Below are 25,107 nucleotides of genomic sequence, written 5' to 3'. Positions count from 1 at the left end.
TCGAAATTAAGACTAAAAGACTCGAGTGTCACAACACTACTCGTAAGACACGCATCCTGTCAGATCTAAAGCCGTGTGAGTGCTTCGAAGATATGAGGACATCTGCACATACTTAAATCATGTGCTGAGGGAACGTAATCTTTTTTATGGGGGGCTGATTCCTCTTTAATGCAGAACACCTTTTGGTTTGTGAGGTGGGAGGAAATGTAGCTTTTGTGCTGGTGAATTCAATTATAATAATAAATAATAATAATAAAAATTTATTTGTTTCAAAAGTTTACATGTACACAAAGTAAGGCACTGGTTCCCACACTAGGATTCCCTGTGTTGTGGGATCCAGTCTAATTTATTATTAAGAATGTGTCTTTGTAGTGACAGACATATTAATAATTTGTTTTCGAAATAGTTTTGTTCGTAGCTGTAGAACTTGCAAGACAAGTTTACTTTAGTTTGTTTACTTCAACTAGCCATTGAAGTAATAGACAGAATAATGTATGAGTGGTATGAGGATATTATCATGAAATGCAATAGTGCCTAAATAAATCGGAAAGTGGGAGGAAAATGATAAAGTCTTGGTATGATTAAAAAAAACTATTTACATTGCAGTGCACTTGGCTAAGACCAACAATATTAAAACTCTTAAAAACATGACCTTACCTAAACTCTGAAATTATAATTCCTTGGAACTTAAAATGACAAAAATATGTTTTTACCAACAAGTTTTAATCTGACTTTAAACGAAGAAAACACTTTTATCAGCTCCATTTATGTCTCAGTTCTTTCCAACTTCAAAAATACCCTCAAAACTTTAAGAAGATAACGTTTAAGAGTCTAAACTGTGCTAAAACTAACTCAAAATATTTTCCAGTGCAGCTTGTTTAAATGCAGCAAAGATTATGTAAACATTCACAGTTGCAAAATTCCAGAGTTCCTTCCCGCATAATGGGGACAGAGTTTGTCTATAAAAACTGGAACACACTGTTTCAGCATTGAAATCACTAACTAAGAGCCAAAGCACACGATGCGTTGCGGCGCCGCACAGAAAAGTTGTTGCCGTATCGTGCGACGCAGGGCCGCACCGCTCGTGTGCCCGCCACAGATATTTCTATGTAAGACGACGCAGCGACACCGCTCCAGCGTCGCACCGCCGCCGCAACGTATCGTGTGCTTTGAGTATAAAGCCAGTTGTATACTGCGGCGCTTATATTATAAAATATTAAAATGACAGTGCTTCGGTTTGGCTAATGGGCGATGGAGCGTGCTATGCTCGGAGTTTCCCTACGTGATCGAGTCACAAATGAGGAAATACGTGGGAAAATCAAAGTCGCTATACAGCCTTCTATAATAGCACTAGCGGCCGCCCGCGACTTCGTACGCGTGGATCCTGTTTTACCCCCTTTTCCCGAATTTTCTTTGCTATAAACCTCACGGAGCCCGAGACCTTTCCAACGAATGCAAAACCGTGGAAATCGGTTCGTGCGTTCTGGAGTTATAGCGTCAGGGAGGAAAACCCGACTTATTTTTATATAGTAGATTAAGTGGCAGTGGACCGGGCACATTATCTCCTAGAACTGATGACCGTGATAAATCAATATAAAAATCACGTTTGAGATTTCAAAAAGACTCCAAAACAATTATTAGGAACTTAATGATGACGTCATGCTAAAGTTCACGTGTGATTTTTCAGTTTTAGCAAGAACCGCAAAAAGACATCTTGGTCACAAAGCAAAATCCGTGCAACCGAATTCGCAAGATCTAACAATTTCAAATTAAAACAATCTCCGATGTCAAGATTATTAAACAAACCTAATAAGCCTGCAAATGAGTTAATACTCAGTAAATACGTTAAATGCATATTCCATTAACTATCGCATAACAATTTCGCAGAAAATTATAACACATTGGGTACAAAACAAAGCAAATTATAACTAACATATTGGTATTGTGTTATAGTTAATATTGCTAGTCAATTAAGACTGAATCCATTGGACCTCTGAATGGCTATTAAAGTGAAATTTACTTAACCGAGAGCCTTTAGTATTCAGTATTGATAGAAAATCTTTTAATATTCCATTGTTGGCGGTGGAACAGTCGAATCGGGTTTGATAATTGTTTCTTTTAATAACAATCGATTGTTGGAGGGATATCGAGCGGAATATTACTAGCGGCTTGAAAGCTTTGAATTTTAAGTGGATACTTTTGGTAATTATCGTTCAAGGACTGCTTTGTTTGATGATAATGTTTGAATACAAAGTTCATGAATGAAAGATTTTGAACTAATGATATCAAAAGGCTTACTAGTGTCTCCATACTCGTAGCTTAGTAGAAAGAAGGCAAGAAAAAAAATAGTAGAGACAGTACACCGCTTCTGATGTGGTCTAGTGGTACGTGCTTCAGACCCAAGGGTTGGTAAAACTACCTGGTTCAGAACCAGAGGTCCTGCGTTTGATCCCCAATGGGAGTAGACTTTTCTGCTCGGTTTGGTTAGTGGTACTAACTCAGTTTTAAATTAAGAATGTACAATCCCATTATCAGCTTTAGAATCAAAAGTTCTAAGATATTTTGGCTTTGTAGCCAAAGGCTCTGCGATAGATTTTAATACCAACGTAACAAAGTCGGCAGCCCCAAAAAAGTCCCTAACCCATAATGTCGTATATTTCTAATACCTAATATATCCTTGTTTGTTGTACGCGAAAAACCATTCCGAGCAACATTATACACTTGTAGCCTTCCCTTTGTGCTCTTTTCGTGAATAGTGCACCATTTATTTGCCCCGGGTACTTAATGCTTGGAGTAAGGAAACTCCGTTTTGAGGTTTTAGTCTGAGAAAGTCCTGGCCAGTTCACTTTTCATATTTCTGAGTTATGTACCCTTTAAGACCGTTAGTTTTGAGAACTTTGGTACTAGAGAACTAGACTAAGGCTGAGTTGCACCATCTTACTTTAACTTTGACATACGACAAAAAACTGTCAAACTCCATACAAAATACGCCAGTTATCGATATAGTTACGGTCAAAGTTAGGTGGTGCAACTCAGCCTAACTAGTGTTAACAGTAGATTTTAATTTATGTCTTTTATAGGTCGAAATGAATGAGTGAAGCTTACGTAAAGAATTTCTAGAAGTTTTTAAATACCTTTTTGTCTTTGTCTATTTCAAAATAATGGACCTGAAAGTTTGACCATAAAACTTAATATCTAAAAGAATACTTATCAAAAGAAATTAAATTGATTATAGTTCTACTGGAGGAAGCCATTCAACTATTTTATTAAACGAGGTTTACTAAAAATGGTTTTTAAAAGATAAAACAAAATAAGGCTAAATCAAGGTGAATACTGTAGTGTAGAACCTTAAAAAAATTATTTATTTGTGAGTGAGATCTTACAATGAAAATGTAGGTATTGTCTGATTTGTGACAGAAAATAATGGTAAATGGGAATTTAATTTCTAGCAAAATTCACCAAATAATATTGCGAGATAAAACCCGCATACAGTACAATTATCTAGTAACAACTAATTAATTAACATGAATTAATTTAAAATAAGCAAATCTGTGTAATTTTTACAATAGAAAGACAAAAACAGTAGCACTACTTAGTCGCTATATTTTAAATCCGTAACATTGTCTGTATGAATATTTTTATTTCACCTCACACTTATATTTCGATGAATTTCGCTGCTGAAATAAATCTTAATGTGACTAATGCACGTTTCTGAAAATTTGTAATTACTTTTTCTAGGATTTAAGCATAATTGTATTGAAAAAGACAAGCTTTTTCAACCGTCTTAAAAAAGGAGAAGTTTTATTTTAGAGATATTATAAAAATCCACAACGTAAACAAAAACTGGGTCAAAACAAAAACGCGTCTGAAAGTAGAACAAAACATTTATGCTTCATAGAGAACAAAACTTATTGACGTCCAATCGACATTATCGAATTGAATAATTGAATGTGACGTCCACTGGAAGTTCCACTTAGGACCGGCCAACTTCAAGTATAGTTGTGTATGGCTCAAATGTAATTACTGGCTGAATTAGTTATTACACTGGAGACATGGTAAAGCACATTTCAGGCTTGGACACTGTAATAGGTTTGGATGGGAGTTAAGGTGAAATTGTTATTGCAGGTCTAGCAAAAAGTGTAGCTTTATTGAAACTGTTCAAGAATACTTTATTTTTACTAAACGTCTAATATTTCATTATTATCATCATCATCATCATCATCATTTCAGCCATAGGACGTCCACTGCTGAACATAGGCATCCCCCAATGTTTTCAATTTCGCCTGGTTGGTAGCGGCCTGCGTCCAGCGCCTTCCTGCCTACCTTTATGATGTCGTTGGTCCACCTTGTGAGTGGACGTACCACGCTGCGTTGCGTCCGCGTTTTAATTGCCTTTACATAATTATTTACAGAACCTTGCTGTCCCATTGGCCCTCAATTCTGGCCTGAATGCAGGCTTATTAACCGGACAATATGAAAATCATTGGGAGAGTCGTACCTATGTTCAACAGTGGACGTACTATGGCTGAAATAATGATAAAAAAAATAGTTTTGAGCAGTTTTTTCATTACGAACAGGGAGTCAATTATTAAACCAGGCAAAATACTAATTTAATTACGCATAAACACAACTTACTAGAAAACATTTTCTTATTTTTCTAAGACAGTTAAATTCTCAGATCATAGAATGATCTGAGGTTAAATTGCTGTTATTTTGTATCTGCTTCTAGAAATAACTCTGGTTTAGACTTTATGTGAACATACTTTATTCATGTCTGTTACAATAAATTATTATCATCTTATCTTTTAGTTCACAAAATGAGGGCTCCATATGAAATGCTTTAGAAAACCAAAACGCAAATACGAGAGACTGTAACAAAATAAACGAAATATTTTGGAGCAAGATATGCATTTAGACTGCTTATTAGTTCTGTTACGAGTACATTTGGGTTTCGTTTGAAGGTGGAATTTTACAAAGATTCCCGCATCTTTATAGAAACAATACACAAGTGGTATATTCTGTGGTAGTTTTATCGGTAGTTGGGTAACTTAGTAGTATTTGTAACGTTTGAAAAATTCTAAAGTTTTGAAAGATTTTTTAAAATCTTTTTGTTCTAGAGTTTTAGTAAGATTGATCATGATAGAATAGTGTGTGTGTATGATGTAGAGTCCCCAAAGAAATATTATAATATTAATTTAACAAAGCCTAAGAACATTTTATTCAACTACTATCTATGTCATTGGCTTGTAATCGTCAAAATTGATAATTTGAATTAAAATAGAATTATACTTTAGATTTTTTGACTCTACTATAAAATAAAAATAAAACAATGAAAGCATAATTCTCGACAGTATTTTTTACGAACGATCGCAATGATTTTTGGCAATAATCATTATGGATTTGTGAAATAGGCAACTTTATTCATGTAAATAAACCTTTTGATTCACTTGACATTTCTGGAGATCAAAATTGAAACGATTTTAATAAATATTTTCCAAATGAAAAGTCAAAGGAAAGTCATACAATACAATTTAATATCGTAGTCAGTCTGAGTATTTAATACGTTTAAACTTAACAAATAGTGAGAAACTCTTCCTTTTAAAACAAAAGCATACTTATGCTTAATTATACAAAAATATTTAAAGGCTTCATAATATTTATGAAACTTGACAATTATCATCAGCAGAATAATATCGTTGTATTTTTTTTAGCCTGATAGCCTATCGATCTACTTACTGTTCCACTAGCGAGATTAAACAAAAGACTCGCATAACAATACACCATAATAATAAATTGTCGTTATAAAATAGCATCTATTTCAATTACATAAGGTGCTACAGTCTCTACGATGTAGCCGTTTATTCTTTTTTCTGTGGTGCCAGTGTGCTATAGCAGTTTTTTTTTTAAATGGTATTAAATATTTTCTGAATGTTTACGACTGTGTTTTGGGACTTCTTGGCGGGAATCTGAAGCGTCATGTTAGCGGTTTTGTTTTATTTCCTCAAATTCGTGTGTGGGCGACTATTAATGTGTAATAATGGTGGATTATTAACCATTGAGTATTCGTGAACGTGCATGGGTGTGGGCAAGTGAAGCAAAACAGTGCATCGTGATTCTTCTGGTTCTCTCAAGTTGTCCATAGGAGGTCTCAGTAAAGCACCACAACTTTACTGAGACTCAAAGGGTGGGAAGGGGTATCATCTATCATCCTTCATTATATCATTACTTGATCTCATTTGTAACTCGTATCACTTATATACCTACTTGAAAATGCCACAAATCAAGTCGACCTCGATGTGTATTGCCAACATCATCAAAAAAGAAGAAGACTGTGTTTTGTTTTTCTGTGGTGCCAGTGTTAAGCCTCCCCGTGAACAGACTTTTAGTTGGCCGATAGTTTAGTCGGGCTGTTAATCAGTACGAACATGTGTGGAAGTGCGTACATTACACCGATTTGGTATCGGATGATTCTTTATACAAATTGGAAACCAACAAAACTAAGGTTTAATAGTAGAGACATTTCAAAAATGTTCGTTCGTTCGTTCGTTTCAGCCGAAAGACGTCTACTGCTAGACAAAGGCCTCCCCCAAGAATTTCCACAAAGACCGCGACCTTCACCAGATCATCGTTCCACCTAATGGGAGGCCTGCACACGCTACGTCTTCCGGCTCGTGGTCGACACTCAAAAACTTTCCTGCCCCAGCCCAGCGGCCATCAGCTCTACATGTACCGCCCACTGCCACTTGATTTTAGCAATTTAGCGGGCTATGTCAGTCACTTTGGTTCTCCTACGGATCTCCTCATTTCTGATTCGATAACGCAGGGAAATTCCGAGCATAGCACGCTCAATAGCCCTTTGGGTGACCTTGAGCCTTCTTATGAGGCCCATAGTAAGCGACCACGTCTCTCGCTCTCTCTCGTCTTATAGTAAAAATATTTCAAAAATGTAATAAGTATAATTTTCGAAAGCCCCGAAGAATTGTAAATTGCAGACTGCAATTGCTTTTTACATCCGCCCGCTGTGCGATTTCCCGCGTTCATTGCAGTCTACTGGGCACAGTCACGACTCAGTGGTTATATTCGACGTAATGTATCAAAAATTAATTTTCTGCCCGAGTACTAATAGGGCTTTATTAGCACTTTGATAAATACTTAATGACGTCCTTTGTGACGTATTTGGTACACAATGGGGTCGAAGTTGATGAAGATGGAGTGGGAAACTGGAAAGTTAGGTATGGAAACGGAATTTTCCATCGGTAGGTGGAATAGAATCGTGAGAGAGGCAGATTCAAGGCCCTACATGATTAATAAAGGGAAGAATTATTTAAATTAGATTATATTTGTATAATAAATAACTGTAATAATGTAAACCCTGGTGTTTCTAATATAAATCTATATATATAAAAGAAAGTCGTGTTAGTTACTCCACTTATAACTCAAGAACGGCTGAACCGATTTAGCTGAAAATTGTCAGGGTACCTCCCTAGAGCCAAGAGAAGGACATAGGATACTTTTTATTCCGTTCAAAATTAAAAAAAAAAGTCTGCTTATTTATTGCCATTAAGGCGGAACAAAGTTCGCCGGGTCAGCTAGTAAATATATAAAATAAAGTTGTGGCTCTACTCGCGCTGTTATATTAATCTAGGTTTACAATATGGATTTAAGCAAAAAATCTTCTGAAAGTGTATTGATACTTATTTGGTTTTCTTTGTAAACCGAAACTCATTTAAGCTGCTCACCGTAATGTAAGTTAAAAATTAACTGTTGCAACTTGAACGAGTTTTCCGCCATTCGTAAAGAACTACGGTCATCAGAAACAAATTTTCCGGCCCACAGCTAATATGTGCACTCGTTAACCATTCGGCGCTTGTTTTCGAACGATTAATAATCATTTCCACGCGTGTTGAACTGGAAACGACCGGTTTACGTTTGAAAATCACGCTTTTGATCGCAAGCTTCAAAGGTTAAATCTATCTTTTGACTAACACTGTTTGACAGCTGTCAAACGGAGCGTCATGCCGGCAGTTTTGTTTGTTTGTTGTTTCAGTGATTTGGGATTCATAAATCCAAAGTCGTTTGACTGAAAATTTTCATCGTCAGATCATCATTATCATTGTACTTTCTAGTTACTGAGATGAACACCCGTCACAGAAATTAAAACTTATCATTTCAATGTCTACCCTTCCGGGAATCGAACCCGGGACCTCTCGGCATAAAAGTCCGTTCTGAGCCACTACACCAAACGGCATCTAATCTAGAAATTCCCCGCTTCTTTCATCCAGTGATTGCCAATTGCCTCTTTCTTGAAGTAATTGTTCCATCAATTGGGATCGTTCTGCACTCTTTTTACCAAGCTATCTCTGTCGAAAACCCATTATAACTTAACTTTTTTATCTAAAAATAAAAATAATGACTTACAAATTAGTAACATCTTCTCTTTTACATTTGTTGATCAAATAATTACAGTTAGATCAGTCATTTTACAGATCATCAATCACATTTCAAAGTTCATGTTAAAATACGCCTGTTCAATTACTTCCTTTCGCCCATTAATAATATTTAATCTTACTTAGCGGGGAAACGGTTAAATTATAATTAAATATTTTGAATAGAGCCTTTAACGTATTAATGACGTCAACCTTAATTTAGCTATTCGTGAGGGTAATGTGTAATTAAGGAGTAATTAACACGTAATTTGTTAATAAAGACACATTGCTAAGGAATAATTTCTTGAGAATTATTATGACAAACTAGTGTCATTATGAAAGGAAATAAGGAAAAGCTTACAAAATATAATATATAATATTATTGTTACCTCAAATGATGTTGTGCTGTTACTATTATTCCCATGTAATTAAAATAAAATAAAAGTTGTGCTGCTTCTAAAAAACAATAGTTCCTAATTTTTGGGTTTATTTTTAGTAATTTATTTTCAAACAGTTAACTAATTTAAAATATGAACACATACCTACGCATTAATAAAAACGCATACATTAAGTGATATTATTTTGTGCCATTCTGGGAATTGAATCCAGAACCCCCGAAAAATCATCTAACCGCTAAGCCGTCCTCCGAACGACTTACATACATAGATAAACAACGTCTCATCCCAATTCATACAAAATGTAAATCTTGTCGCAACTCTTAATTTAAAATGCCAAAACCACCATAAAAAGTAAATTGGGATTCCTGTTTGACCTCTCGTTCCAGTATTCCAGTCACGTACTTTAAATAAGTTAATTCAAATCGCGGCAACAAATAACAAAGTCCGTAAATTAAAGATGGCTGAATATTTTTGCGCGGGAAAAGTTGTACACAGTTATTTATTACGGAGTTTCGTCCGGTTGAACAAAAATCTGGTTTTTAACTTCTAGGGATGCCGAAATACGAATACATTAATATGTATGATGAACGAAGCATGGTCGATCTATTTTAATGATTCAATTTATTATTTATCTTTAGAGCTAATGACGCAATCATATTATTAATTTAAAAACTTACTGTGACGTTTTAAAAAGTTACGTTACGTTTGACAAATACACGCATTTTGTTGTAAAAATTATAACACTTAATACTGGCATAATTATTAGGATACGGTTACCATTAATTCGATCCATGAGCATCTTATATACAGTGTGTCCGGGCATGTAGTGATCAAACTTTAAGGGCGTAATCTATGGACAATTTTATCGGTGACAATACTTTAAATTTGGGGCTTGACCCATTTCTCGCATATTTACAAGGATTTAAGTTTTTAATTTTAAGTTTTCACCTCTTCCTTCAAAAACAAGTGATAGCGTGGGTAACTTAACATTAATGAGCAAATATTTTATATCATGCGATAGCCAATAAAATTATCTTTTAGTAGAAGTAGAAAACAGACACAAGTTTCAAACATTTTAAGGGAGTAAGAATGGATTTAATTAGAAATAAACATGATTTTTTTCACATCGGAATAATCGGAATAGGTTGTGCGATTCTTTCAGGCAGTGCATTTTCGCATGTCGCGTGCGCTATGGAAACCGCTGGGAAGGGGTACCTTTGTTCAACAATTACGTCGAAATTAATAGACGTAGACTAATAAATTTACATTCGTTTTGTAGAATAGCTCAAATACCAATAATGTGGTCTTCTTCACCAGAATATTCATCCGTTGCTTCTGCATTAGCATTTTCTGGTGGTAAAATTGCTATGTGATTCGGTATCTGGGCATCGTCGTCAATGTTTTCTAATACGTCCACAATTTCGTGAAGTCTCAGCGGTCTTTTATATCGTGGCCTAAACTTTTAATGAATATACAGGTTAGACGTGGATTATGCGACCAGGTGTTAAAACACCGATCGTAATTTTGTCATAAAAAGTCTCAAAAATGTAAAGCTTTTCAAAAACATATGTTTATTGTTTTGTAGCAAACAGTAGTACATAAAATAATAACTAGTATAATCTGAGGTATTAATAGCAAGTTTATGAAATATCTTACCATTTATTAGACGTTTTTGCACAAAACTAAATAACAGAATTCAAAATAATAAAAAACTAACAAAATAAAGTAAATATGCGATATCGAACATACTCAATTACAGCTTGATTCGTAATGAAGAGAAAATACAAGGAACAGTAAACAAATTCTCGATATTTTTATAATTTATCTGAGGATATTCCGAACTACTTTTTAGCGGTGTTATAACACCTGGTAGGAGTAAGTGGGTTAATGTTAAACTACCCACGCTATCACTTTTTTTTTAAGGAAGAGGTGAAAACTTAAAATTAAAAACTTAAATCCTTGTAAATATGCGAGAAATGGGTCAAGCCCCAAATTTAAAGTATTTTCACCGCTAAAATTGTCCATAGATTACGCCCTTAAAGTTTGATCACTACATGCCCGGACACACTGTATATGTATAAAAGAAAGTCGTGTTAGTTACACCACTTATAACTCAAGAACGGCTGAACCGATTTGGCTGAAAATTGTCAGGGAGGTAGTTTAGAGCCAGGAGAAGGACGTAGGATACTTTTTATCCCGTTCGAAATAAAAAAAAGTCTGCTTATTTATTGCCATTAAGGCGGAACAAAGTTCGCCGGGTCAGCTAGTTGTTAATAAGAAAAAGTAATTCAACGGTGACTTAATTTTGATAAAAGAACATGTTCTAATTCGTTTTCCTTTTGTTTCAGACAAAGATGCAAAGCAGAAAACGGCAGAGGAAGCGGAGAGCGAAGATCAGTGTTGTGCGATGAACGTGACATTCGATAATGTAACCAAACGTTTAGAGGATAGGTGTCAAAATGGCTTACTGTCCGACCATGGGCAGAGTGTCAAGCAAGGATTTAGTAGTGCTAGTTCTGTTTCTGTGCCGAACGATAGTGTGTGATGGACAATGCCCGAAGTATGCGGAGAAACCGTTGGAGACGCGAGTCCAAGACGCTTCTATAGTGTTTAGGGCGGTCGTAGTTCAGACACATTACTTGGTAAGTAATCTATTTATTTTACTTTTGCTCTGAAATAGTACAGTGGCGGACTTAATGCCCGGTGGCATTCTTTCAGTCAACCACAGGTCAAGCAGAAAAAAAATTCTAAGTTTTTCTTACATATATTTAGCCCTGTGCTATCTGTCCAGTGGTTTTTGTGTAAACAAACATCTATCATATAAACTTTTTATCGTAATTTTAAACCTATTTCACAGTTGACTAATATTGACGCGGGTAGAGCCGTGGTCAAAAGTTAGTTCTTTATTAACTTACTGAACTTTGTAGCGTATATTTTGGCTTGCCAAAGTATACATTTAAGAAAATGTGTACAATATCATATTTCTGCATTTCCCGGAAAATGTGTACAATATCAAGTGGGAATCTTCAGTAGCTATCTTTCTACTGGATCAGAAATTCACAATCTCAGATTTTATCTTCTATTCACTTAAAAATATTTGCTTTTCGGTCTGTTTAAAAAAAACATTCAATTTCAATAACCGTAATAAAAATAATATAATAATATGTTTTTCCCTGCATCTATCAAAATAGATTTATAAAGCGCGAAAAAGTAATGAACAGACAGACAGTGTTGTTACTTTTGCACGCCAATCGCATTTACCTACTTATTACTTAAAAATATATTTGAGTGTTTGCTTAAATAAGAATTTAAACTTGATTTAATCTGTACCACATCCACGAGTAGAGGTCAGTGTGTAATAGTTTTAGGCCAAACGACCCTAAACTCAGACAGACATAATAGAAACTTGCTAAACTTGAAACTAATTGTAAATACAAGCTCTTCAAAGTAAAAACAATTTTACTCTTGATATAAAGTTGTAGTTTCTTCTACCACTTCTCGGTACCAGTTGGATATCTTTCCTTGAAGTGGTGATAGGCCAAGCTATAATAATACTCGGAACGTGCCTTGAAAAAGGTATCTTAAGCGCCTCTGTGGTCTAGTGGTAAGACCACCTGCTTCAGACGCAGAGGTCCCGGGTTCGATTCCCAGTGGGGGCAGATTTTTCTGTTCGGTTTGGTTGGTGTAGGGCTTGTTATAATTCCGTCTGGCTAGCTACCACCATCTTATCTAAGTCTGTCGCCATAACAACAATGTTAACAGCATTGTTGTGTTCCGGCAGTTAGAGGTAGGATAGCCAGTTCCTCCGTGGTTGAGGATTCCGGGTTAAGCTCTCTTCCACTTTCGGCCTGATCATCACTAACCATCAGGTGAGATACAGGCCAAGAGCTTCCTCGTTGTGGATAAAAAAAAATCTTCGTTATTCGTTCATTTCAGCCAAATGACATCCACTACGAAACAAAAGCCTCCCCCAAGGATTTCCACAACTACTAGTCCTGCGCCGCATCCAGGTACTTCCCGCGACCTTCACCAGATCGTCGGTCCACCTAATGGGATGCCACGCACGAAAAAGGCCTGATAATAATGAAGAATTGATTCCTAATCATACTAACAAGGAATTCTAAAACTAGCGGCCGCCCGCGACTTCGTACGCATGGATCCCGTTTTACCCCCTTCATCTATCTTACGCGGTTTAGATTTTTTCATACAAATGTTTTTTTCCCGTTAATTTCCGTTCCCGTGGGAATTCCTAAGTATACTATAACCTGCCCAGGAGTATGAAGAATAATTGTTCCAAGTTTTGTTAAAATCCGTCGAGTAGTTTTTGTTTCTATAAGGAACATACAGACGGACAGACAAAAATTTTACTGATTGCATTTTTGGCATCAGTATCGATCACTAATCACCCCCTGATAGTTATTTTGAAAATGTATTTCATGTACAGAATTGACCTCTCTACAGATTTATTATAAGTGTAGATGGGTAGGTATTAATAGGTGTGGAATCATCTATCAACTGAAAGTCATTAAACGAGTGCTTTATAAATATAAATACCTCTGAAAGTGTTTGACAGCCCGATATTATGTTTATTTTAGTCCTACCCACAAATAAATCAACACAATGCCAAAACCGCACATTTTCAATCCAGTCAGTGTAACATTTACAACGCTAAAAGGTTTTACTCGAAATAGGCTCAAATCAGTTAATATAGTGAGTACTAAATTGAGTCTTTGGTAAATGTAGCGAAAGCTAGTCCCTAGTAGAGTCTATTTGATTTTCTGAAGTGTGAATGGTATTATTAAGCCTGATATAAAAAATTGTCCTCGGTTGTTAAATAGTAGATGATTCGTTCACGGGCGGAGCAGTAGGTACCGGTCTTTGTGGAATTCCTTGGGGGAGGCCTTTGTCCAGCAGTGGACGTCATTCGGCTGAAACGAACGAACATAGAAGATTATACTAATATAATAGTGATGAAAATACTAGTCTTTCGAAAACCTCATATTATGGTTGTCCATTGCTAGACAAATCCTGGTGCTTACCGCGACCTTCAGTAAATATTATTATCCACCCGTTCGGGAGTTCTCCCATTACGTTTTTCGGCCTTATGATTTCCTATCAGGTTTTATATACCGGTTTTTGTAATGAGGATCAGTACTGTTGTAGAAAATTCAATAAAACTAGTATCTACGTTAATCTTTAAGACATAAGAAAGATATATCTTTTTGAATTATCCAAATCGGACCATTACTTACGAAGATATTAGGTAATAAACATAGGCCGTTTTTGCCGCTAAAAGACAACGTACGCAGGGCCGCGTGACGTCACTATATCCGAATCGAGCGCAGCCGGCGTACTATTGGGATGGAAAATATTTTTTTCCAGCTAAACTATCAGTTTTAGAAAAAAACTTTTAATAACATTTATTCATCAAAATAAAGTAACCTATCGACCAGTAATTTTTAAAAATAAAAATTGTGAAAAATAAGTATCGCTATGTCCAAAAACCTCATTTTTATAGGATTCGATGGAATGCGGAGACGCGGTTGGGGTGAGTGTAACTTTATGATTGTTTGTATTGAACGTAATAATACATAATATGAGTGCTAATACCCAGTTTCTGGCCTGGNAGTTTCTGGTTCTGGCCTGGGGGGGGGTAAGTCATACCCAGCTTCTGGCCTAGGGGGAGTCATATCAAGCTTATGCTTATGGCCTGGGGAGAGGGGAAAGCCTTACCCAGCTTCTGGCCTGGGGGGGAGGGGAATCATACCCAGCTTCTAGGCTAAGATTAAATAGATTTCCAGGAGGGAGCAGCTGGCCCGCCCATGGGAACGGCGAATAGATAGGTAACTAGGTACGTAGGTTTAACTCTAAACTAAATAACAGGTAGGTATTGTGTGTACATCGAAATGATCTTCATAGCAATGTCTTGTAGCCTAGGCAGAGTGTATCTGCCTCAGCTATACTTATTGTTAGAAGTAAATAAATTAATATTTATACATTTTTATATTTTAATGAAGATATGACTCTAACAACACTTATGAACACTTTATTTGAATAAATCGCCAAATATACCACCGCGGAGACCCTAATCGCGTCTCCGCGTTCCATTGAATCGTATGAGCGTATGGATTTTTTGCGATATTTTTCACAATTTCTATTTTAAAAAATTACCTATCAATAGCTTATTTTATTCTGATGAATAAATGTCATAACAAGTTTTTTTCTAAAACTAATAGTTTGGCTAGAAAAAAAATATTTTCTATCTACGCAGTACGCCGGCAGCGTTCGGATCGGATATAGTGACGTCATCGGTCCCGCGCCGGGCGGTCAGTGAACTTTTTTAGTAATTTGGCCATAACTTCGTCAATTTTTGTCGTAGAACAAAAATTTTTGGACTGTATATTAAGGATTTCTTAGACTTATAAATCTGCATTCACAGCTAAAAATCGAAATGATCCTCATTATAACTATCGCTACATTTTTGATCAGCCTCAAATATTTGCATTCCACGCCAAGTGTCAGAGAGTCCTCACTCAAATATCGTATCAAATTATACGTCGAACATTAAAACAAACTCAATTCCCAATTTTAATTAAATGCAAATTTCATCGCTCAGTTCAGTATAAAATGATTTTGAACGTGTATTACTGCGGTTCCGAATTGGATTCCGCAATCAGAGTTACCGCATTTTGAAATCTGTGTAAATGTTAAGCTGCGTGAGAAAGGATTGGGTTTGAAATGTTTGTTAGGATTCCCGAGGAAATATCCCGTTTTTTGCAGGATCCCGTTTATTACTATATTAGTGTGTTTCTAGGTTATAAAGGATCTTTGTCTGGCGTTTCCCCTTCAAGGGGAAGGTTGAGCGCACAAGAGCGCGCGGCAGGTCGCCCATGCGCTGGACTGACCAGGTCAAAGCTGCACTTAATGGTCCACTCCACGAGTGCACAAGAAAGGCTGCAGTGCGGGAGGAATGGCGACGGATTGTGAGGCTTGTCACCGGACCTGGTGTGACGACCACGACCACTCTGGCAATAGTGTAGCGATGAAGAAAAAGATTAATACGAACATTCATTCGAATATCGCAGTGTCCCGCGAAAAACCGATCCGTTCGATTTGGTAATTGGAATTTCAAGCACATTATGACTTGTGTGTTCACACGACAGTCCAACTTTTCGGGATATAGCAATACAGAATCCCGCAAAAATGGACTGTCGTGTGAACAGTCCCTGCACAAAACGGGAACCTTTTTCTGTGGGAACAAGGCCTAAATGTTAACCGGCTGCGCGAAAGAAGATTGGATTTGAATGTTTGTTACTGCGGTTCGATTTCATTTATTTTGTTTCTTCCATGATTGTAATTGGAGGATTGTGGCTTGGGTAATCCGGTTTTTTTCGGCACGGGCTGTTGTTGTTCACTTTTTGAGATTAAAAAGACAGGTAGATATTGGGTTTTTAATATTGGGGTAAGATGGAGAGAAATTGCGATATGTAAAATTAAAATTAAAACTTGTAGTATTTAAGAAACTGAGGTTAAACCAATGGTCAATAGCTCTACTTTTTTGTAATTAAATAAGTAAAACAATTTCAAAGTAAAGAACTTTAGAGCGACATATTATGATGACTGAAGATAGTAAAATTAATTGAAAACTTATAAGATGAGCATGTTAGTGACAAGTTTTATTGTTTCTTAAATAATATGATTACTGAGCTATTTAATTTTGATTAATTAACTAAAAAAAGTTTTAAAGTCAAAAGTTCTATAAGATGCACTTATTAAACGTATAGTTTTGTGTAATGATACCATTTATCAATACCCCATAAAATTAGGTAAGTTTTAAGTTACGTCCACCCACTCTACAAAATTCGTTTGTAACATTAGACATGTTGCGGCATGACAGACAAGGGTAAAGTGCCTAGGGACCTCTAATAAGGGGTAAAGTTGATGTGGTAATAAGACTCTCATAAGCTACTGAACCACGTTGCTCTAGAATAGTAAAATTGTCTAATGGCGCAATTACACTATGCGGGAAATTGCTCGAACAGAAGCGCGAGGTATGGGCGACTGTAACTGAAGTGCGTGTTTACACTATCTTATGTCTCAACAATCCCGCATAGTGTAACTTCGCCATAAGATATTAATGTGAGGCCCGGTTTCTAGAGCAGAGTGAAGCGGAGAAATCAGAATTCAGTATTTCCACTTCTCCTCTCCGCTATGCACGGCTGCGCTGCGGGCCGCGCCGCCGCCGCTGTCAAATTAAATAGAAAAATTAGTTTAGTTTCCACCAAGGCCGAGCGGAGAAATCTTCTCCGCTTTACTCCACTCCGCTTTGGTGGAAACCGAACTGGAATCATGATAATAAATTGAGGTATAGCAAAGACTAGTAAAAGAACAAAGTTTTTACCTACTTGCACAGAAGTCAATAACTCAATTTCTCATTTTGCAACCTCAAGGCAAAACTCAGCAGCTGCCAACATTGTACCAATAAAACCCAATTATTTCGAGATTCGAAAAAAGCTTAATATTTTATTTTTTCCAAACAATTTCACGAGACAATCTAAAGAAACAACAATTATTGTGCGTCAAGTGAAAATATACAAACGGTTCGTGATATCAAAAGAACTCAAGTCTTTTCAATTAGCTGTAAAGTTCATTTTCTTTACAATTACTTTTATATTGCCTTGAACTGAATTATTTCTTTTTCTGTAATATTTTGAGATGATATTTACCGGTACCAGTCATTTACTACGAATACGTAATAATATACCTACTATGAAGGTACTATCGGCAACAGTGTTAACTGCCCATTGCCACGCATGTCATCTCGTTCTAGCGCAAATAATCACCATTTGATTAGAGCGAGAGCAAAAACGGAAATGGTTAGTTAACAGTGTGGCCGTGTGTACATCGATACCAAAGTATTAATTACCTGCATTATGCTTTAGTTCCGGTACTCGAGTAGGTACCGAAATCACAACTAACTGGTATTAAAAACTTTATTTTACCTAACGGTAAAAGTGATATAAATAATTACGAATTAAACAGAACCTACTAATCACAAATTGAAGACAAAATAATAGTTATAAGCTCACCTCTAAGACAAAAATCCATCAATCATTTTTATTCAACCTCATCATCTACCGAAATCAAAACTCAGCTACCAACATTCCGGCAATAAAACTCAATTACACCGTATCAAAATCGAAAAAGCTTTCGTGTTTTATTATTTCCAGCCAATTTCACAAGACAATCTGAGGCCATCATTATTGTCCGTAAAGTGAAAATATACAAAAATTTAAACGTTTCATCTTGATATCAAAGAACTCGAGCTTGTTCAATTAGCCGTGAAGTTTGTTGTTTTCTTTAAAATTACTTTTTTATCGTCTTGAATTGAATTGCCTTTCTGTCTTGGAATATTGTTTGATTGTTACAACTTTTCACTGACGATGCCTGATTTACCGATATTGTTAGTGATCTACAAGCAATTAAAATGTAGTTTCGTGTTCTTATTTTTTATTTAGACTGCTCTATTTTAAGAGATTTCATTTTAAATATAGCCCTGTTATCAAAAGAGATAAGGTAGGTAACAAAACATAATTTTCCTTTTTTATACTTTTACATTGTAAAATGAGTAGTGGAGGATAAAATCAACATAAAAACTTTTCTAGATCCATTGTTTAATTAAATGTTCACGCAAACGAAAACTATTCTGTTCTAACAAAAATAACATTTTTGCTACAAATTTCTCGGAAACAATCCGTTATTCAATGAAGATTTTGAATTACGCTTATCTGGAAGTTTCTCTTCGAACTGATTTTTTTTTAACAAATTAAGGTAGATACATTCTCTCTATCTCTCAACCAATCTTTGAGGTGAAAACTTCTTTACTGGTTTTACGATAACATGACAATATTAATAGCTCAATTTTTAGATCTTAGTCAAAGTCTACAATGTTCATTCCCTAGACACACCTGGAAATGTGTTACAAAATTGTAATTAATATTATGGTTGCCACATTTCTAATGCTTAATATACACTTTTGTACATCTCGCTCGTATTTTCGCAAAAAAAAATAAAGTAGGGCATGATTCATTTATAAAACAGAATGAAGTGTTGTGAAAAAGTACTCGTCCTGAGATACCACGTCATAAAATATGTAGCGCGAGAAAATCCGACAGGAATCATTTCGGGGAACACCGAGTCCTGCCTTTTCTGTTCCCAGTAATGTATGTGCAAATAATCACAGATTCAACAATACTATTTACGCCACAGCAAAAAGGACGTACCCCAGATGATATTAGGTGGGTTTTTGGTTGCATATCGATGGGGAAAATACGTTTCTTTCCAGTCTGTTTGTATCAGTCTTCGCGTGTAATATGAGAGGGTTGTGGAGAAATATTAACGTTCTGTCCTGTCTTAGGGAATTTCTCGTACAGACTGTATCACTTCAAGCTAAATACTGTGGGCTCTTATACAGTTGTATTAAGAGCGAGTTTGGAATAAAAATGTGTAGGCTGATGTGCCGTCGGCCGTACAAGTAATGGCTTTACTATTGTGGAGGATTTATGGCGAGGTGGGTTTGAGTGATGACAAATGGCAGGTCTTAGATGCAAACATATTAATGGTATAATAGAAATAAATCTTCCGCAAGCCACTTCTACCGCAAGAAAATATTATTTTGTTTATAATGTCCTTATTAATGTAACACCAACAATTATTTGTACTTATTTTTGTCTTGAAAATAAATATCTTTATCTTTTACTATTCTAAGAGATTTCATGATTGCAATAAATAGTATTTACTTTCCATTTGTAAATTCAATACGATTGAAGTTAAATTACGCTTAAATAATCGTAATAATTAACAAAGTGTTTATTTAACGCTATTGAATATGAACTCTATTGGATGGATATTGGTTCAATAATAATTGGTGTTCTGATAATACTTACAATATTATAATTATATTTAAATTATAAATATCATCGAAATATGACAATAAATTTTAAGGTAATTAAACATACACCTTATATAATTATGTTGTTAATTCGATATCAGAAGGCACCGCAAAGGATTATTATTTAAAACAAAACATAATAAAGCTAATTGTTTTTTTTTGTTTGATTGATGAACATCTTCTAAAAATCACAAACAAACTTCTAAAAATCAGTGCTTAATTAAAATTATAGTCTCATCATTAATGCTCTGTCCTCTTACCTCCTTATTAATAAAAAGTTACACCTAGGACGAACTTTGAATTAAAATGACATTTCCTTACCAAATGACTATTGCCACAGTTTAAAGGCCGGCAACGCACCTGTAACGCCCCTGGGTCTGCGGGTGTCTATGGGCGACGGTAATCACTTACCATCAGGTGATCCGTCTGCTCGTTTGCCACCTGTCACATAAAAAAAAAGTTCAACTAGGGTCTAACTTTTATTAATAAGGGGATTAATGCTTAAGTTTAACGTCAAAATGACAATAAAAAGTTGCGAAATGAGCCATTGTGGTATGTGAGTGAACGGTAAGTATTTAATTTTGAAAATGTATTGTTAAAAACAAAAAATAGGTACACTACAACCTATGCGGCCACCGTAAATTTAACATTAAAGTTAATAAGTAAGTCTTTTTTATGAGCCAGTTTGCTGAAATTCATTTCGTTATCATGAAGTATTAACTGAGCGTTAGGGTATTTTATGAAGCCATAGTGGGATTCTGTGACGATAAGATAAGAATCCATTTTTCATTTAGACATCGTCACTCTAGTAGAGATGTTCAATGTTCAGTTATTTTACGAGTGCAAGGCATTTTATATTCTTTCATTTTAACCATCCAAGAAATACGAGCGTTGTGTTGATCTCTCCTATGACACGTCATGCTGAGTACCTACTTATCATTTTGATTCTTACAACTTAAGTATTTTCTTCAGTCCATCTAATAATAGATTCTGGTAAACCAAATAAACTATTAATTTCCTTAAAATGTGAAACATACGCCTGTATTCAAAAACATTACTAGGACGCACAGGGTCACACAAACCAATCACAGAGCTCTATTCAACGCTGTGCGTTCCATTGGCTGCTTCACTTAAACAAGCATCGTTTGTGAATACGGGCGTAAGTCAAGAATCCAACTTTTATTTGTTATTGGCTCTTACAACCGCCAACAATAACATAACCAAACAAATAACTGCAGTAAAACAAAAGTGCATTAATTCTCCTTACATTTTTCTCGTTGGTCTCCATTGTTCGAGCCGAAATGAAACCTACGTGGTGCGGAGCGCAATAACGACACGCGTTTTCTACTGGCCACTTTTCTTATCTGTCAAATTTGTATTTTTTATGCATGTCACAATTTTGTTTTATACGCAATACAATTCTTGAGTTTGTAAGAACTGCTTTTTTTCTGCTCACCATCTTCTACGGCTGAAATAATAATTTCTCACACGAAACATTGGTCCTTCGAGCCGGATTTGAACCAGCGACCTATGAATTTGCAAATACTGGAGACTACGCATCGGCCAGGATTGGAAGATTGGTACTGGAGCTGCCCCATCATCACAAAGCGCATCGGTACGGCCAGCCAACCTTTCTATTTCCCAACCTATCTCCTCTATTTGTGTTTGATACTTGCGCTTCTCCTGATTTCAGTCGTGGATGTGAGTTACCCGCTCGGTCAAGACTTTTCAACCGAATTAAACCGCAAGCACCAAGTGCACCTTCGCAGTAATTATAACCGTGAGTACTCCACTTTCATTTACTACTAAAATGAGCGTATCTGAGACTTATGACACGCTAAGTGCGGGCTCAACGCGTGACAAGTCTCCATATAGGACAAACAGTGACTGTGATATTAAATTGATCCGAGAACTCGTTAAAAAACGAGGAATTATCAAAGGGAGGCTTACAAGGTTCATTAACTACCTAAAGTCATTTGATGGTATAGATGTTTTGCCTAGTCAGAATGTTATGGACTTGAAACTGCGCATACAAGGCGTCACTAGTCTTTATACTGAATTTAATTGCATTCAAACACAACTAGAAGAAGCAGTGTTAGACAGTGATCTCGATGAACAATTAAATCAAAGAGAATCATTCGAAGATTCTTACTACACTGTTTTAGCCAAGGCAGAATGCATAATCTTAAAATCTAATGCATCTACCACTAAGTTGAATGGCAATCATAACCTAAATTCTGTTAAGCTACCTACCATTACTATACCCACCTTTGACGGTTCCTACGAGCACTGGTTGGAATTTAGGGATACTTTCCTTTCACTTGTTCACAATTCCACTGAAATTTCTAGCATACAAAAGTTTCATTACCTAAAATCTTCGCTTAAGGGTAGTGCTGAGTTGGTGATAGATTCATTGGAGTTTTCTAGTGCTAACTATGACATTGCATGGGAACTGCTTCTCAATCGGTACAACAACAGTAGGTTATTACTTCATAATCACGTCAAGTCACTGTTCAATATCCAGACAATAGGCAAAGAGTCGCCAGTTTTAATTAGAAAATTGATAGACACTGTTCTAAAAAATCTACGCGCATTAAAGGTCCTCGGGGAGCCTACAGATTCTTGGGACACTTTAATAATTTATTTAATAGTGTCAAAGCTCGATAAAACCACAGAACGCGAATGGGAACAGTTTAGAGGCACTTTATATTCTGAAACTGGTGACTCCAAAACGAAACTTAAGGTTGATCACTTGATGAACTTCCTTAAAAGTAGGGCTGATATGTTGGAAACATTATCCGTGTCGCACAGCAAACCCGATAATAACTATAAACAAACTTTACACGCCAATACAAGGGTTCACTGCAATGTTTCCACACACGATAGCAGCAAGTCTAACGTAACACAACCGAAAAAGTTATGTTTAATGTGTAAAAAGCCGCATCCACTATACTCTTGTCAGCAATTTTTAGATACTGATGTTCTAGGTAGACTAAATTTTGTAAAACAGAATAACCTATGCGTTAATTGCCTGCGTCAGGGCCACACGGTTGCAGACTGCCGATTCGGGCCTTGTAGATTATGTAACGATAAACACAACTCGCTAGTTCACCGCAATACGCACGATTTAAACGCACACAAATCGCCTGCATCAATGTTATCGCTGCACTCTATTAAGGAACCGCTTACCGAGGCGCCGCAACAGGCCGTCGCCTCCGCCACGCCCGCGACGTCAACGCAATCACATAATTTGAACACATCTGGTTCGATCCAGGTAAACAAGGCACACATAGATGATTTACGATGCGATCTAAGTAGTGTCCATCAACCTGTTTTGCTTTCTACGGCGTTGATTGAAATAGCAGATATTCACAATAAATATCACACCGCGCGTGCATTGCTTGACAGTGGCAGCCAGCGCAGTTTTATTACAAAGAAATTATGCGATTCACTAAATTTACCACTAATACAGTCCACTCATGAAATACGTGGCGTTGGAAACTCGGTGACACAAACTACGCAAATGTGTAACATCGATATTCAGTCACGGACCGCAGCTTATAAAACTAATTTGCAATGTTTTGTTCTTTCGAATATTACTTCAGCACTGCCATCAGTACCTATACAAAGCGCACAAATCAGGATTCCTGATAAGATGCTTTTGGCAGACCCATTCTTTTACAAGTCTCATGACATAGATATTCTAATAGGCGCAGACAAGTTTTGGGATTTGTTAAATACTGAAAAAATTAGATTATGTAATGGCCCATTCTTACACGATACAAAACTAGGTTGGATCATTTCAGGCCCCATTTACAATAATGCGAAACATTTTAATTACAGTAACTGTAACTTTACGCAATCTTTTGATTCTCAACTTCGTAAGTTCAGGGAATTAGAAGAGTTGCCTAGGGTGTCTGAAATTCACGAGATCACTAAGAAAGTTCCTTGGCGTCATATCAGCGGAAAACATAACCCAGCTGATCTCGTGTCACGAGGTGTCAAGTTAGAGGATTTGCCTTCAGCAAGTTTGTGGTGGGACGGTCCCTCTTTACTTCATGACAATACCTTTGACAGTACAAAACCTATGTCCACTGATTATTCTGAAATTGCACAGAAAGACTTACCTGAAACAAAAATCAAGCAGGTACTCGCTTTAACATCTCAAACGCAATCTCCAGTCTTTGTTTCCTTTTGAACGATTTTCTCAATTTAATCGCATGAGACGAGCTGGAGCTTATGTTTTACGATTTATTTATAATTTACGCAACAAAAATAATCGTCGCACAGGCTCACTTACTGTGGATGAATTAAAATTATCAGATTTAATGTTAATAAAAATGTCTCAAATAGAATCCTTTCCATTAGAATATAATATGTTAATTAATAATAATAACCTAAAGAAAAACAATAAATTATGCAAATTAAATATTTTTATAGATGAAAACCAATTAATACGAGTAGGTGGCCGTTTACAGAATTCTGCAATGTTTACGTACGCAAAGAAACATCCCTTACTAATTTCTGGTAAACATTGGTTTTCAGTGCTGTTGTTCCGTCACGAGCACAAGCAACTGACGCACGCAGGTGCGCAAGCGCTGCTTTACAGCGTGCGTGAGTCATACTGGCCAGTCAGCGGCAGGGATCTCGCCCGGCAGGTAGTGCACACTTGCGTTGTATGTACTCGACTGAGAGGCCGAACCCTTACGCCTATCATGGGTAACTTACCACAAGAGAGAATCACTCCAACATTCCCCTTTATGCGTTGTGGAGTGGATTACGCCGGGCCAGTGCTCGTACTGAACCGAAAGGGCAGAGGTTCTAAACTCATTAAATCGTATATTTGCATTTTTATATGTTTTGTAACAAGAGCAGTACATTTAGAGTTAGTAAGCGATCTTTCCACAAATTCTTACCTTTTAGCGCTTAAAAGATTTATTTCCAGGCGGGGTAAGCCTGCTGAAATTTATTCTGACAATGGTAGAAACTTTGTAGGTCTCATGAACGAATTTAAACATTTTTTATCACAGTCACATTCTGAAATTGCAGACTTTGCGTGTAGTCACGATATTAAATTTAAGTTAATACCACCGTATACGCCTCATTTTGGTGGTTTATGGGAGGCTGGGGTCAAATCGTGCAAGCATCACTTGCTTCGAACAGTGGGTAACGCGCATCTGACCTTTGAGGAGATAAGCACTGTTCTAGCACAAATAGAAGCTATCATGAACTCCCGTCCTCTCAATCCTCTCTCATCCGATCCACANCCACAGTCTTTGTTTCCTTTTGAACGATTTTCTCAATTTAATCGCATGAGACGAGCAGGAGCTTA

General features: G+C 36.4%; 2 protein-coding genes across 2 annotated transcripts in view; both read left to right on the top strand.

The window, feature by feature from the left end:
- LOC114354173 (uncharacterized) overlaps window positions 1-25,107 on the top strand; it is a gene marked incomplete at its 3' end in the record, with an annotated part of 58,416 nt that overhangs the window by 14,827 nt on the left and 18,482 nt on the right. Inside the window, exon 2 of the mRNA XM_028306431.1 lies at window positions 11,173-11,466. Within this exon, the coding sequence (XP_028162232.1) occupies window positions 11,284-11,466 (183 nt within the window). The remainder of the gene's footprint in view (window positions 1-11,172; window positions 11,467-25,107) is intronic.
- LOC114354174 (uncharacterized) lies at window positions 21,315-25,035 on the top strand. The gene has a single exon (XM_028306433.1). It carries the CDS (start codon window positions 21,586-21,588, stop codon window positions 23,971-23,973), a length of 2,388 nt encoding a protein of 795 aa, XP_028162234.1. The 5' UTR covers window positions 21,315-21,585; the 3' UTR covers window positions 23,974-25,035.

This window comes from Ostrinia furnacalis, unplaced genomic scaffold (genome assembly GCF_004193835.3).
Source record: "Ostrinia furnacalis isolate ACB-3 unplaced genomic scaffold, ASM419383v2 OfSCF1946, whole genome shotgun sequence".
NCBI lineage: Eukaryota > Metazoa > Arthropoda > Insecta > Lepidoptera > Crambidae > Ostrinia > Ostrinia furnacalis.
This window is presented reverse-complemented; position numbering and strand designations above follow the sequence as displayed.